General features: G+C 39.5%; 2 protein-coding genes across 4 annotated transcripts; one reads left to right on the plus strand and one right to left on the minus strand.

The window, feature by feature from the left end:
* The first annotated feature begins 548 nt into the window (after positions 1-548).
* Positions 549-11,257, plus strand: xpnpep1 (X-prolyl aminopeptidase (aminopeptidase P) 1, soluble). Of its 3 annotated transcripts, none has more exons than XM_047578971.1 (20): positions 549-709; positions 1,790-1,908; positions 2,823-2,886; positions 3,042-3,146; positions 3,521-3,613; positions 4,116-4,259; positions 4,495-4,590; positions 5,218-5,299; positions 6,291-6,501; positions 6,991-7,080; positions 7,171-7,221; positions 7,463-7,521; positions 8,221-8,298; positions 8,404-8,475; positions 8,647-8,707; positions 8,842-8,911; positions 9,317-9,490; positions 10,423-10,499; positions 10,655-10,753; positions 10,959-11,257. In XM_047578971.1, exons 2-20 carry the CDS (start codon positions 1,792-1,794, stop codon positions 11,076-11,078), a joined length of 1,863 nt encoding a protein of 620 aa, XP_047434927.1. In that variant the 5' UTR covers positions 549-709; positions 1,790-1,791; the 3' UTR covers positions 11,079-11,257. The 3 variants fall into 3 exon arrangements, with proteins under 3 accessions (XP_047434927.1, XP_047434928.1, XP_047434926.1); XM_047578972.1 differs by having other exon boundaries at positions 700-835; XM_047578970.1 differs by lacking the exon at positions 549-709 and adding an exon at positions 1,493-1,583.
* A 504-nt stretch (positions 11,258-11,761) lies between these two features.
* si:dkey-246e1.3 lies at positions 11,762-13,040 on the minus strand. The gene is made up of 3 exons (XM_047578973.1): positions 12,521-13,040; positions 12,339-12,435; positions 11,762-12,215 (listed from the first exon to the last, which is right to left on the minus strand). The coding sequence occupies exons 1-3, from the start codon at positions 12,945-12,947 to the stop codon at positions 11,873-11,875; spliced, it is 867 nt and encodes a 288-aa protein (XP_047434929.1). The 5' UTR covers positions 12,948-13,040; the 3' UTR covers positions 11,762-11,872.
* Positions 13,041-15,206: the final 2,166 nt, after the last annotated feature.

Here is a 15,206-nt window from a genome sequence, read left to right on the forward strand (position 1 = left end):
CTCCCGCAACCAGCATTGACCTTTTCGTCAGTCTAAACTAGCTTGTCTGGTGGAATGGACCACATGGCCCATTTATTTTATATTATATATATTATTATTATTATTATTATATTATATTTATTTTTAAATCAAATGATGGCTTTGTGACACAGTAGTCTGGCATTAAAACTCCCCTAAAGCTCTGAGCCTAGAATCGCCCCTGGTGTAGGCTGCCCATGACTTTTCCTTCCCTGGATCTTTTGATAGATACTGATCACAGAAGGGCGCCCCACACAGCTGTCATCTAGCCAAAAAAAAAAAAACTCTTTCAAGCCACTCAACTCCTTCCATGTTTTTCCTTTTGTTGTTTTTTTGCTTCTAGGCAACTTGTTGGATTTGGCAAATTGTGTGATATACACAATTATGTCTAATATATCCCAACCAGTTGAAGTGCTAACTATTATTATTATCATTATTATTATGGTTTTATATTATTTTGCATGCGGAGTACAAATTATTCAAAGAGGAAGAGGCGAGTCTTGATCCCTCCACGTCTACTGGAGGAAACTGCGATCACGTGATCAGAGACGTCATCAACGAAATGGCAGCCTCCTGTTTTGTAAATTAACACAAGGGTCCAAGCTGGAAAAAAAAAAACCCAAAACAAAACAAAACCAAAAACGCTCCAATTTTTAAGCCGAGACTCACAATTCCGAGGCGAAACCACCGGGTGTGTATTCAGCATTTCACTGGCTGCATGTGGGGGGGCTTTAGCATTAGCTAGCGGCCGTTTGTGGAGCTAGTCTAACGGCCGCACAACGCGAGCACGGAGGAGTGTTGACTGTTTTCAAATGAGGTAAACGGTCTCTTCGTCCCAGCGCCAGGGTCTGTAGCGAGTGTTAAAGCGAGATTACAGCTGGAGGAAAAGCGCCTACTTCGAGTTAATGACGGCTTATTTAACTAGCAATTATAGAGATATCCCACCGACGGTCTCCCACCACACCCATTACTAAATTCAACAGCGACACACTGAATTATTGTGTGTTATGGCCTGTTGCTAAAAGCGATGTCTGCGTTTTAAAAAAACAAAAACAACAAAAAAAAACATCCCGTCCACTAAGACAGAAGTGGTTTTGTTTTTTTAAGAATAATACATACTATCATTGAACTGTATTGTGGTTTATTAGCTAGCTGCTGGGTCAGATAGCTAAATTGAACTGAATCGTTTAATATCAACTTGTAAACAACAATCGCATGGAGAGATTTCAGCCAATAGGAGGGCTCATCGATGTAGAGTACTGCAACGTGATTGGACGGTTGTGTAAGTCATTATACACTACCGTACAGTAGATAGTGATGGTGACTAATGCTGCACGGTTTCTCTTGGCCTTTATTTTAGAGGTTTATTGCTCTAGAAATAGATCATCTTAAGATTTAGACTAGTCTTTTAATGTTTAACCCTGGCATATGCTTGGAGAAGGTTAAAGATCCAGATGTGGACTATGATCCCCTAGGTAATACCGGAAAGCTACAGTCAGGAAAGCTACAGTCAGTCACTGTCGAGCTCCATTCATCTGAAGTCAGCATGGCCTCCCACGAGTCAGGTCATCAATTGATGATTAGCAAATTTTTAAATACCAATGGGTGACTGCGTGACTGTTTCTTGTTTAGGCTTTCAGAGTTTTTTTTGTTTTATTGCATAAGGGTGGCTTTGTGCCAGGGAAGAAGTGTGTTAGTCAGTATTGTCGGTCTGTTTTATTTTAGTTTTCTCTTTAAATTATGTCATATGTATTTTTCTTTTTTCACACAGACATGTCTCCAAAGATCACTGGAGAGCTGCTTAGGCAGCTTCGCCACGCAATGAGGAATTGCAAATACTTCTCTGAGCCCATACAGGCCTACATCGTGCCATCTGGAGATGCACACCAGGTAGGTCACAAACGCGCAATACATATTTAACATGTGTACATGACTAAAACCTCAACTAAACCTTAAAAGTGTCTGCTCACTTGTGCTTTAAATTGCACCATTGAATGCACAATTGCACAACAGTGAGTTTTACTACGGGTGTGTCTCAATACACTTCTAATTGTAGGCCAGTCACAATTATTACATAATCACATGATTGTAATCATTTGAGCTGACTGCAGTGATTTTGAACAGTTGTTAAATCCTTTCCATTTACCTGTTAACAGAAATAACAAGAAATATCATTCTTTTCCTAAATGTTTTTGGCACTATTTAGAGTTTGCATAAAATCCATGCATATCATGGATTTAGCTGCCAAGATAAACACCACAGCACCACTGTGGGCGCAGTTTTGTTTTAAGCCAAATGAAAAAGGGGAATGCGATAATTTGTCAGATTTGCAACAAACTTGTGGCGGCTCAAGGCATTAAAACTACTAATTTAAAAAAGCAGCCACGGCTCGACCAGCCCGCCAAATTTGTCTGATGCAGAACCTTTTAGGCAAGTGTTTAAATGAAAAATTCATACTGGATGGCACACATTAACAGATGACATAATACCAAAGAAATGCAGCCATTCAGTATACCTGAAAATCATTTAAAAAAAAAAAAAAGAAGCAGAAGTTTGACAGAGACAAAACATTCGTTATTTCTATGACCATCAGCTAAAATGTAACAAAACTGACGACCATACTAATGGTCTCATTTGATCTTTGCAATTAACTGTAGCTCTTTTCCCGCTGCTCGTCCCACAAGCACAAGACATGACGTGAGAAGAGGAGCAAGGGTGGCATTTAACCTGTCTGATGGGTTGATGGCTCCTTCAAAGTGTTTGTTAATGAAGCTGATCATTCTCTATGTCATTGTGCCTTTCAGAGTGAGTATATTGCAAAGTGTGACCGCAGACGCGAATTTATCTGTGGATTCAATGGCTCTGCAGGTATGTTTTCTTTGTATACAACTTGAAACCTAGATGTAATTTCCAGTGTGAAAAATACGGGACAATCATATAATGTATATGCTGCTTACTGTATACACACTACTAACACATGAGACAGGCAGTAATAGATTGTTCTATGCTCCCCTGATCTTCAGGTACAGCAATTGTCACAGAGCAGCATGCTGCAATGTGGACTGACGGCCGATACTTCCTCCAGGCCAGCCAGCAGATGGACAACAACTGGATCCTTATGAAGATGGGTAATGTCCTACATGGTGTTACACTTGTACATGATGAAAATAACAACTGCCCCAATGTCCTTTCATGTAAGCAACAAATTCTGTTTCTCCATTTGAAAGTTCTATATTTAGTTACATGTTTTATATTATCGGATTTACCCCACATATTTTATAATGTAGTCACCATATTTTGACGAAATTACCCTTAACATCTGACCTTGTCAAAACACTGACGATAAGACTACTAGGGAGCTGATCAGACATTATTTATGTCAATACTGGGTAAAGATCAACATATATGTTTGTGCGGTATGTTCTACTGTGATTTGAGTAGGACTTAGAGCACAGCTGTATGTCTTAAACCTTTTATAGACACTTCTTTTGATGATGCTTAGGGCTGAAGGAAACACCTTCACAGGAGGACTGGCTGATCAGCGTCCTGCCAGAGAACTCTAGAGTGGGAGTGGATCCTTGGATCATTGCTGCTGGTAGGTTATGGCACAATTTTCCTGTCAGTAGGAGCAGAGAATCAACATTGCTTGGTTTGCTTTATCAAATTTTCATGGAATATGTACAACCTGGAGACCTGTATGAATGAGTAATAATTTCAGACTTCATCTGTGGTCATACGAATCAGTCATTATTTGGACGTAGGTAAAATATACTCAGCAAATTACCTACCATACCTGCGATAATACTGCTCCTGTGCGTCTATGCACCCCTGTGATTGTGGATTGTGTGGGTGGGTTTTTAGTGTTTTCAAAGATTTTTGTTTGCTTTTTTTCTGTTGGTGTTTTTAATTTTTAAATGAGAGTTTGTACAGAACGTTTACCACAAACACAGGAGGCCGTCGATACTCGGCACAGAAACACATTGCCAGAAAAAGCAAGCTCAAAGCAGTCAAAAAGGCAAAACCTCAAAACGTGATGAGATGATTGACAAACATGGCAGCGCATCTTTGTGAACAAGTCTTCTAATGTTTTGCTTCAGATCAGTGGAAGAACATGTCCAAGGCGCTCACCAGTGCAGGCCACTCGCTGGTGGCGGTGCCGGATAACCTGATCGATGCGGTCTGGACCGACCGTCCTGAGAGACCCAGCACACAGCTCCTCACCTTGGGGTTAGAATATACTGGTCGGTGCCTTTCTGAGACAACAGCATTTATTAAATCCTTAAACCACACACATTGACACCATTATATTTGGAGGAGCAATTATTATTGTTTTTTTTTTTGTAAGTACCTTCCTGTTCTCTTTTTGTTTTACCCTTACCACCTTTGTCATGTGGATAAAGATGTCAGTTTATTGTAACTTGATGAACAGGAAGATGTTGTCAGTTGTCTTTTCATGTTAATCTAACCTGTCTGTAGGTATTTCCTGGCAAGAAAAGATCACTGTGCTGCGAGCCAAGATGACGGAGAGGAAAGTCACCTGGTTTGTTGCCACAGCATTGGATGAGATTGCATGTATGATCCATTTGTTTTTGTTTTTCTTGTAGGTTTTAGCAGTTTTAATGTTTAAGATGGAAAACAGAAACATACCCTTGGCTACATCCAAGGACCAACGGATGCACGGGTGTCCCTCTAGATGCCTTTTAGAGTGCCTCGTTCAGGCTGCCTAATGAGTTATTTTTTGCCAATCAATGGCCTGAGAGTTTGTGTTAATTAGAGTCATGCTGATTTTGATTATAATCAGGTAGCATTTGGCTGAGGTGGCACCAATAGACAGATTATAATTGAAGATGATATGCTCCAGGGATGAGTGACAGTTTAATAAGAACACTGACATTTAACACCAACCAATTTGTACTGAGGCTTTAGGTGACACTATTTGACATGAATTTTATGCTGTTATGGTTCCAGGTGCAAGGGCTTTCTCCCACAATTGAAAACATTCATGTTAGGCTAATTGGTGATTCTAAACTGAGGCCTGCATGTGAGTGTAAATGATACTAATGGTAAAGCATTATGTATGAGATAGAATAATAATAAAGAATGAAGGAACAGAACCAAATATGTAATGAAAATATTTTTTCCTAATATGTATTAGAAGTAATATTAAATATAATGTTATGTTGTCGTTGTTTTTGTCAGGGCTTTTCAACCTCCGTGGCGCAGACATCGAGTACAACCCAGTTTTCTTTGCGTATGCCATTGTGGGAAGGAACACAATAAGGTAAGGATTTCATCATGCAGCAGCATAGATCGTAGATACTTCTGGTTCATAAGAGCATAAGAATGGTGACCAAAGGTGGTTGAAGTGGCTTTAAGCATGGCATTGATGTTAGGGGTTACAGAGAAAGACCTGAAAAAGAGATAACACTCAATACGCATGGTTCTCTGGGACAAAATGCCTTGTTGATGCCAGAGGTCAGAGGAGGGACGCCAGACTGTTTTCAACTGATAGAAAGGCAACAGTAACTCAGTTAACCACTTGTTATAAACAACATATGCAGAAGAACATCTCTGAAAGCACATGCTGAACTTTGACATAGAAAGTCTACAGCAGCAGAAAACCACACTGAGCCGCGCTCCTGTCAGCTAAGAACAGGAAACTAAGGCTAAACTTCGAAAGAGCTCAGTGTAAACCACATTAAAGCATAGATCCATCCTCCCTCATATTAATCATACAGGGAGTGGTGGTGTAATGGTGTGTGGAGTATTTTAATTCTTGACACACTTTGGATCCCTTAGCAGAGTATTTTTTAAATAACAAACCATAATTAAATATTGTTGTTAACTATGCATTTCCTTTTGTGAGCACAGCGCACCCATGCCCTGATAGAAGCTCTCTAGCAACTGATATATCTACAGCATCAATGTGATCCTATCGTGTTGGTATGGATCAAAGCCTCTAAAGAATGTCATTGTGCCTTGCTGAATCTAGGCCATCAAGAGTTAAGGCAGATCTCAGAACAAAACTGGTTCCACATCTGATAAAAGCAAGGTCTACCTAAAAGATGGCCAGTGAGTGTATGTAGGGTGATTATATTTTGTCGGCCAAAGGTCACAGTGACTGCACAGAACAGTGAACCTTTCAAACCCTTTTGTTATACTAAGGCTCACATAACTTTGCAAACTACAGACCAACAGAATCAGAGTGTTTTCTCCTGAGTTTACTCTTGGAGTTACTTGGAGTTATTACCACAACCCTTTCCTCTTTGCAGGCTTTTTGTAGACCTCAAGCGTCTTTCTGACCCTGCATTAAGAGACCATCTGCAGCTAGATTCCCCCAGCAAACCTGAGTTGAGCATCCAGACTTTCCCATACGAGTCGGTCTACACTGAGCTCCAGGCTATCTGTGCTGGGCTCGGCCCCAAGGACAAAGTGTGGATCTGTGACAAGGCCAGTTGTGCTCTCACACAAGTCATCCCCAAGGTGAGAGAACACATCCACACCCACAAATAGTTCATACTTAAAAGATGTGTCTGGTTGACAGTTCCTGATCTGGCGATCTTTCCTGCACCCTGCTAATGACGCATATTAAGAAATTGCTGCAGTTGTTGACATTACAACCTGTGTTTCAGGTTGGTACTTCTCAGAAACACAGACACACAAATCCACAGTATCTGGGTTATCTCTGGTCAGCCTTAAAATAGTATGGAATCCCTTTGTTCTTACCCACATAATCTAGTAAAACTACAAAAGTACATACTATTTTTAAACAAAACTATATAAACCATGTCATGGCGGCATGCTGCTACTGTAACAGTAAATCAACAGCTGATTCGCGAAATCATTCCTCAGTGCGATCAGTCTGTACTGTGATGAGCATTAGAAGAAAATTACAGACATGTAACATTTATTTGAATGAAACCATCTGTCATCGCATAATCTGAAAATGTTCCTTTTGTGCTTCTTTATCAGGCCCACAGGACTCCGATTCCTTACACTCCTCTCTGCCTCGCAAAGGCTGTGAAGAATGGCACTGAGATTCAAGGCATGAAAATGGCCCATGTAAGCATATTATTATTATTATTATTATTATGATTATGATTAGAGTCTATGACCATCTCTAATGTTCATTTTCTGTGTTTTTACCAACAGATCAAAGATGCAGTTGCTCTTTGTGAACTCTTTGCTTGGTTGGAAAAGGAGGTATTTTTTCTCTTTTTTTCCCCCTGATCCCAAACTTCTTTAGTTTTTTAAGAAACTATTTTTTATTAGTCTGATAGAGCTCCTACCATAACTCAATGCAGGAACATGAACATATTTTTAAATCTTATATTCCTGTGTAAGTGTCAGAACTGTGATGCAACCTGTGATTTGGCAGTGTTCAGGTGACGCTTGAGCGGTACACTGTGTCACCTGACTTAATGCTTCGCTTATTGTTTTGTAGATACCAAAAGGCACAGTGACAGAAATCTCGGCCGCTGACAAGGCGGAAGAATTGCGCAGGTCGGTTTTCTCATGCATGTTTCTAAAACCACATTGGATTTTCTTGTTTGAGTGAGAAGCTCGTCTAGTCTAGCTTGTCATGGCAGCTTTCAGTCATAAAAGATGATGTGTGTAGTCTAACCATTGTCATTATTTTGTGACTACAGACACGGAAGGGATTTAAAGATGAGCCTAAATGAATGAATGTGTTGATCGGTTACAGAATATTTAAGTTACTCGCTTATACACTGCTAGGCCACTAGAAAGAATTTTATTGTGCTGTACGCTTTTGCATACATTGTTTTACTTTCTCTATCTTTGAACTATCCATATTCTAAGTAATTTTTAAATGAGGACATCAAACTATTAAATGACGAATAAAGTCTCCTCCAAATAGTTGATTTTGAGATACAGTGTCTTTGTTACTTGAATTCTAGGAACTAATAATTTAGGTTGAGCAATTTTTGCTATAAAAAATAAATTGCTACAGTAATCAGACTGAAACATTTTCTTATGAGCCTTCCTTATGGAGCTTGTTAAGATATTAGCTTTGTGCACTCTTTTTTTCTCTGTACATAATTATCTTTGTGTTATTTGCTAAGCTTTCAATTATGCTATCTAGACAAAAAGGAGATCGTAAAACATTTGATTAGCTATAATCTCAACTGGCATCTTTTTGTGAATGAGCCTCTTTGTTTGTGTCATATCGTGTCTTTTCAGTCAACAGAAAGGCTTTGTTGGCCTCAGTTTCCCCACCATCTCCAGCGTTGGCCCAAATGGAGCGATCATACATTACAGGTCAGTTAACGGATAAAACACACATGACTGTATCGTATTTTTTAATCTTATATTTAATGTAGCCTTGTATCTATGTACCTGTGACTTTCTTCCTTCTTCTTGTAGACCTCTGCCTGAAACCAACAGGACTCTCACCGTGAATGAAGTTTACCTGATTGACTCTGGAGCTCAGTACATGTAAAGAACTTTTTACAGCTTCAGTTAACCGGCCATGACAGCCCATACGATGATCGTTTGCGTTGTTTTAATTCGTACCTGTTAGAGCCAGTGACACAGACAACATAGGACCAGTTGATGAATTTTCTTCTTTACACACATTTGTCTGTTTCCATGTTTTGTCCCTGGCAGTGATGGAACCACAGACGTCACACGCACCATGCACTTTGGGACACCATCTGCTTTTGAGAAGGTAAATATGCATGTCAGGTTAGGGTTTATTTGCTTTCTTATTTTTAACATTCACTTAGAATCAGTATGTTCAAATGTATTGTAAACCCAACTTTGTATATTTATGTTCGTGTCATGTTCTCTGTTTGTCTGTAGGAATGCTATACTTACGTACTGAAGGGACACATAGCTGTCAGCGCTGCCATTTTCCCCAATGGAACAAAAGGTGCTGACTCTACTCTGTCATGAGTTTTAACCTCAAGTTATATACAATTAAGTATTAAATGTTACATTTTCACATCTAAATGACTCCGTCAGTCATAGCTATACAGTTTTTCCTAGTAGTTCTGTCTTTTCTGGAATGCAAATTTCTACTAAAATGTTCACGCCTCAGAGAACTTTCATCATAGCATTCCCACGAGGCCAGTCAATTCTGAAAACACTGGAAGCACAAGATTATATCAAGCATGTCACATCATCATCAGTAAAGTCTTCAATGAATTTCCTTAGTATTGACTTATCTCAAGCATACATAAGATATGTGGCACAATGCAAACACAAACAGAATCATTCAGTTCACAATGAGTAGACGGTGACACATAAAATTTCTTTTACATCTGCTCCTTTCCAGGCCACCTCTTGGATTCGTTTGCCCGTGCAGCCCTGTGGGAGTCAGGACTGGACTATCTTCACGGCACAGGTCACGGTGTGGGCTGCTTCCTCAACGTCCACGAGGGGCCCTGTGGCATCAGTTACAAAACCTTCGCTGATGAACCTCTGGAGGCTGGCATGATCGTCAGTGATGGTATGCCAGGAGGAGACGAGGGGACTGTTACTGTAGCGTGTTATTGTTCTTTAGGATTCTCAGAGACATTCTTCACATTCTGTCATTTGGAAGAGTAGGTCTACTTCCTTATACCACTCCCACTGCCAGTAAAAGCAAATTATAATAGAGCCAGTCAACTGAATATTACAGGCACACTGGAAATGAGCTATCGAGTTCATATATTTCTTGGTACTATCAATTTGGTACTACTAAAAGGTGGTAAATGAAATGAGCCTGAATTAAGTAAACCTAGCAAAAGGTAGAAAACGCAGCTGGGCTTGGTAATAAATGTTTCATCACCCTTTCAATGTTGCTAGATTTCTTTTAAGTTAATTTAATTTGAAAATATATATATATATTCATATTAATATTTAATTATACACGCCCATATTTATATATGTTTGTGTGTGTGTGTGTTTATATGTGTATATATATGTGTGTGTGTGTGTGTGCGTGTGTATATGTATGTATATGTGTGTGTGTGTGTGTATATACATACACACACACACACACACACACACACACACACACACACACACCGCCTTGACTTTGACCTGTGCCGTAGGGTGACAGCTTCGACCAAAAGCTGATTGGCTTGTGAAATTTTTCCAATGCAAGTCATTGCATTTAGTCTATATCCTTAAAAAACAAATGTCCCCACTCTTCTGGCAACAGATTTGGAATATTTATGATAGGTGTGATGCCAAGCCAGCGTCACACTTATACAGCTACATGAGCGTGCCATAGTTGCAGTCATCCCAAGATGCACTGGTAATTGAAGTCCTGTTGTCTTGACTAAGGTACATGTCATCTTCAAGAGGAACCTTGTAGTCTGTGCAGATATATAAAACTACGTAAAACAAGCGTACAGGTCCATTTTATGTAACCTCTCTGTGTCTTTTTTGTTCTAGAACCTGGGTACTATGAAGACGGTTCGTTCGGCGTTCGTCTTGAAAATGTGGTGCTTGTTGTACCAGTAAAGCCCAAAGTAAGTCTTAAAACTGAAAACCAACCCAAATGGACATTGAGAACATACAGTTGACAGAACATTTTACTAGTTTTTACTATTTTACTTTGTTAGGTGTTATTGAAGTTTTCTATAAGAAAATTGATGACATGTTTTGTTCGTTTGTTTGTGTGCAGTACAACTACAGAAACCGGGGTAGTCTGACATTTGAGCCTCTCACTCTGGTTCCCATCCAAGTCAAAATGATGAACACAGACATGCTTACTCAGAAGGAGGTAAGAGACATCCAACACTCAAAGACAAATTCACCTCATCTCAAGTTATTTTTATTATCGATGTGATAAAAACTTTGAACAGCACATAAAATCTACTCTAACTTGTCTTGGAACAATCTTAGCAAACCATACTAAAATACTGCATTTCAGCACATTGCTTTAAAGAGTTTCTTCAGGATTTGACTCTTTCTTCTCTGTCTTGCAGCGGGATTGGGTGAACGAATACCACAGGAAGTGTCGGGAGGTGGTTGGTGCTGAGCTGGAGAGGCAGGGCAAGAAGGAGGGCTTGGAGTGGCTGATCAGAGAGACCCAGCCAATCGCCTGAAGACCGACTCTCGTGCCAGTCAGTCATTTTTCCCAGGAGTACAGGAGTGTTTAGTCCTCTGCAGAGATAATCCTTTGTATTTTTATCATCTCTCTCTGTGTCTCATCCTCAGCTTCTTTTATAAAGCACATCATGTCAGCAGTTTTATTAAAGATCATTAAAAAATAATGAATCACTTTCATAGATTTACTGTTTTGTGTCTCAAAAAAATGGATTTTAATACAGCATCACGTTGTGTGCGGGGCATCTACATCTAAGTTCTTTACATGCAGTGAAAAAGAATGAAAAGTAAGAATTAGACTTGCTCTCCCTTATGTATGGATAGGAAGTTTCTGGGCCTCTTAATAATTGATATAACTGATAGCATTTATTCTATACATGATTTTGACATCGGTCTTGCACCCTCCTCTACTGGTAGGATTTTGCACTTACACTGTTCTGTTGAGAAACCATACCATGCTGCAAGCTTCACAGGTACCTTTTCCTTAATCAAATGCAGCTGCATGTTCCATTATCACATTCTCATATTTTCTTTATAATCAGAAACAATGAAACAGGCTGCAGGAGTCTTATGGTTAAAAAATTTACATCTACTTCATATAGCTAATGTAAATACAGCTATGAGGTTCAAAGGACGTATGTAAACAGTAAAACTTAAAAAAAAAAATGATCAGACCGTTTGATATCTGTAGTCTTAGCCTGTTTATAATGCACACGTGGTGATACAGACTATTGCAGGGGTCAAACATCAGACTTCTCAGAGCATCTCTAACTAACCTGCTCCCCACAAACTCTTAAAGCTGCATGTAAAATATTGGAGGATCCAGGGTGACGCCGCTGTCAGGGTCGTTGGCGTACTCTTTAAATGACAGGGGGGGCGTCAGAGCGCTTTGCTCCTCTGGTTCCCATCTGGTTTTACTGCCCCTCTCCTCATCCTCGTTCTCCCTCTCTCCTACAGGAAGCGGGTTACTGTAGATGTAGTAGATCTTGGAGTTGTCCTTTGCTGCCTCTGGTTTCCTGAAGAAGGTGAGGGGGTTGAGGAAGCTGGTCGACCTCTTCACCGCTTTGACCGCCACAGGGTCCAGAGACTCATCTCCAGTCACTGCACTCTCGTAGATGTGGGCTCTCTTTGACTGCCTGGCGAAGGAAGCAGCAGTTAAGGCACCAATGGCATTTAATGCAATCTCTAAAGTTAAGAAGACGTGATTTACTTGTTTATTTGTCTCAAATGAACAAGGAAAAGTGACGTGTGCTCCTCACCTGGTGCGGTTGTAGCAGACAGTGATGCAGTACAGGCCAGTGATAGTAAGGATACACAATGCCAGGGCAATGATGACAATGTTAGACACTCTGAATTCTGGATAGACGAAAACAAAGAATGAATATAACATCAAAAATGTGTGGCGAAAGTGTTGTAAAAGAAAGAGAAAAGCATTACCCACCAAACAGAGCTGTGTTCATCTCCTCGTCCTGCAGCCCCAAAGCTGCGCTCCCATTCAGACGGAGGCCGTTTGCTGCCAGCGCTCGGTCCTGTTGGTCTGCACTCATGTTGCTGCCATTGGTGTCCAAAACATGGACTAGAGCCCGAGCTCCAAACCTCTTCTCACTGTTTTCGAGAGAAACCCGGGTCATGTGACTCAAACAGCTTGACTCAGTCGCCATGGAGACGCCCCTCCATCTTTTGTGTACCCTCAGTTCAAGTTGGACACCCCCTCTCCTGCCTCTCTGCAACTCCCCTTGTTTACTGCTCATTATTCTGTTCAGATCTTTGGGGGGACTGAGCGGAGGCCTTTCATACTGTAAGAAGAGTGGTGACCCAAAACCAGTGCACGCTTCCAGTTCCACCACTGAAACTGTGTGAGAGGACATGAATATAAATTTAACTTATGGTGAATATGATGAAGTGTGAATGTAAATCCTTTAATCCCAGATGCATCCTTGAATGAAAGATGAATAGCTGCTGTGTGCACAAATGTTTTTTTACATCATGTTCCCTTTTAACTTTAATGAAAATGCAGATCTAGACCATTTTATTATCACATTAGATGAGACTTTTTAATTATTAAGTTCAAAGAAAGTCAAAGAAATAGCGAAAAGACAACATCAAAAAGGGCTGATGATCCATTTTTACTTTCAAAAGTTAAAGTTATATTTAGATTAACAAAAGGAGAAAAATAGTGATATTTGACAAGTTGGAGTTTGACTTTATATTTACTTTATATTTAATTCATTGCTGCTTTACTGAGCATGTTTTGGGGACAGGTGTGCGGCACACCAACCAAATCACGACCATTTTTCCACAAACTATCCCAGTCCATGGACCAGTGGTTCCATAGAGCTGCCAGAGCCAAAGCCGGCAAAAAGGCAACAAAGACAGCATTCTCCTTTCTCCTTATGCTTCACTTCACCACGCAGCACCACGGGAGATATTATGCAATTAGTCGAGAATCTGAGGGGTTTTGTTTCTCTCTTTAACAAGATGAGTGGCCACACAGAGTGAACTTGGAGAGAACTTTACTTCTTTGACTAACTTAGTGTAGTAAAGCAGCCTCCTTCATATAAATATAGTGGCATGTGACATGTGATGTGCTGTATGGCAGTATAAGTACACGAAAGTATTTTAACATTGGTTTTGTGCATTTGTGTTTTTCTGGCACATGAAACTAATGGTGATATTTTATACCAGCTAGGTGATATTATATGTTATTGGAAGTGAGTATTTAGATATACACATTCTAAACATTGCTGGGTTGTTTTGCGTTGGGTCAAAGGGGTTGAAAGGAATTTATTTACAGTTGAACACCTGGTTGGGTTAATTTGACCAAACTCCTGGTTGATTCATTTTCCCCCTCATTTATTGTTGAAACTCAGTTTTGTCTGGATCCGAGTAACAAGTTACAGAAGGAGAGTGAAGAGCACCTCAGACACAAGGTTTTTCTAGTAGGATAAATTGAATACTTTAGCAAAATTTTAATAGCTTATAACTCTATATAATTCATAGAGCAGGTTTAATGTTTTGATATTCTTTGACATTTATTAACATTTATTAAGTTAAGTTCACAACTGTTTTACTCACCAAATTAAGCTAATGTTCTCTAGCTAACTATAGCAATAGCTTTTTGAATTAAACGTGTGGTGGTTCAGGGTGTAGTCAACATTTTGCTTTACTATTCCATTGCACAAAATCACATACTTATCTTTAAACTTTAATGTAGTGTAAACAATGGTGAACTGACGATGCAGTTCACGTTAGCTAGTGCTAGCTATCATATTACATTTGTCATATTATTTCATCAGAAACTATGGATAAGTGATGACAAGTAAAAGCACTGGAATGGAGGAGGGAGAGCAAGGAAGAGAAGAAGGAGGCCTCTCGGGTCTAGAGAGAGTTTAAATGTTGTTTTCATCTACACTTGTGTAGATATATTTGTGTTCTGTGTGTTTATATTTGTTTATTCTATATCATAGGCCCTTAATAGGCTGCCCCTGGTCACATCCAGACATGTGTTTTGGTTGGGTCAGCACATGTCCATGCCAAAACGTTTTAACTTTCACTTTTGGAGCAGTTTGCTTATTGACACTCTGCCAGTGGCAGAAAGGGATGGGCGATATGGGCTAAAAAAATGATCGCGCTAAATTTTACCATTCAGACAACAACGATAAAAATCATGATAAAATATTTTTCCAATCCATGTTTTGACTAAATCTATGACTACATTCAGTCTTGAGACCCCACAACACTGCTATAAGATGATACTTACCAGTTATGTTAGTTTTGAAATTCCTGATTCACCTTTGAATAGAAATGGTGTGGTTCTTTGAGTTTATCTATTTAAAAAAGTTCTTAAACTTCCCTCCTGATACGTATTTTTTTTCGGATTCACAGCTGGGGTCTTGTTTTGTTTCATCCAAATATTTTTTTGAATTTATGTCAAAATGGAAATTGCATTTTATTTTAGTATGTAGTTTTGTTGTTGTTTTGAATGAAAAGGACATTTTCTTTTGAATATTATACAATAGTATGGCATGTGGCTTGGCCAACCTCAAAAAATGGACCTTTGACCTTTGAGAATGAATTAATTCTTTGTGGCCCTTTAAGATTTGCCGTTCTACATATTATTTACATTT

The sequence above is a fragment of the Mugil cephalus genome, chromosome 2 (assembly GCF_022458985.1).
Source record: "Mugil cephalus isolate CIBA_MC_2020 chromosome 2, CIBA_Mcephalus_1.1, whole genome shotgun sequence".
NCBI lineage: Eukaryota > Metazoa > Chordata > Actinopteri > Mugiliformes > Mugilidae > Mugil > Mugil cephalus.

Excerpts from the sequence above, each read along its gene's own strand:
- xpnpep1 (XM_047578970.1), top strand. Across the intron at positions 7,222-7,462 it reads TTGCTTGGTTGGAAAAGGAG|ATACCAAAAGGCACAGTGAC; the intron begins GTATTTTTTCTC and ends ATTGTTTTGTAG. Across the intron at positions 10,754-10,958 it reads ACATGCTTACTCAGAAGGAG|CGGGATTGGGTGAACGAATA; the intron begins GTAAGAGACATC and ends TCTGTCTTGCAG.
- si:dkey-246e1.3 (XM_047578973.1), bottom strand. The coding sequence starts at position 12,947 with ATGTCCTCTCACACAGTTTCAGTGGTGGAACTGGAAGCGTGCACTGGT. Across the intron at positions 12,436-12,520 it reads GATGAACACAGCTCTGTTTG|AATTCAGAGTGTCTAACATT; the intron begins GTGGGTAATGCT and ends TCGTCTATCCAG. Across the intron at positions 12,216-12,338 it reads GTCTGCTACAACCGCACCAG|GCAGTCAAAGAGAGCCCACA; the intron begins GTGAGGAGCACA and ends TTCCTTCGCCAG.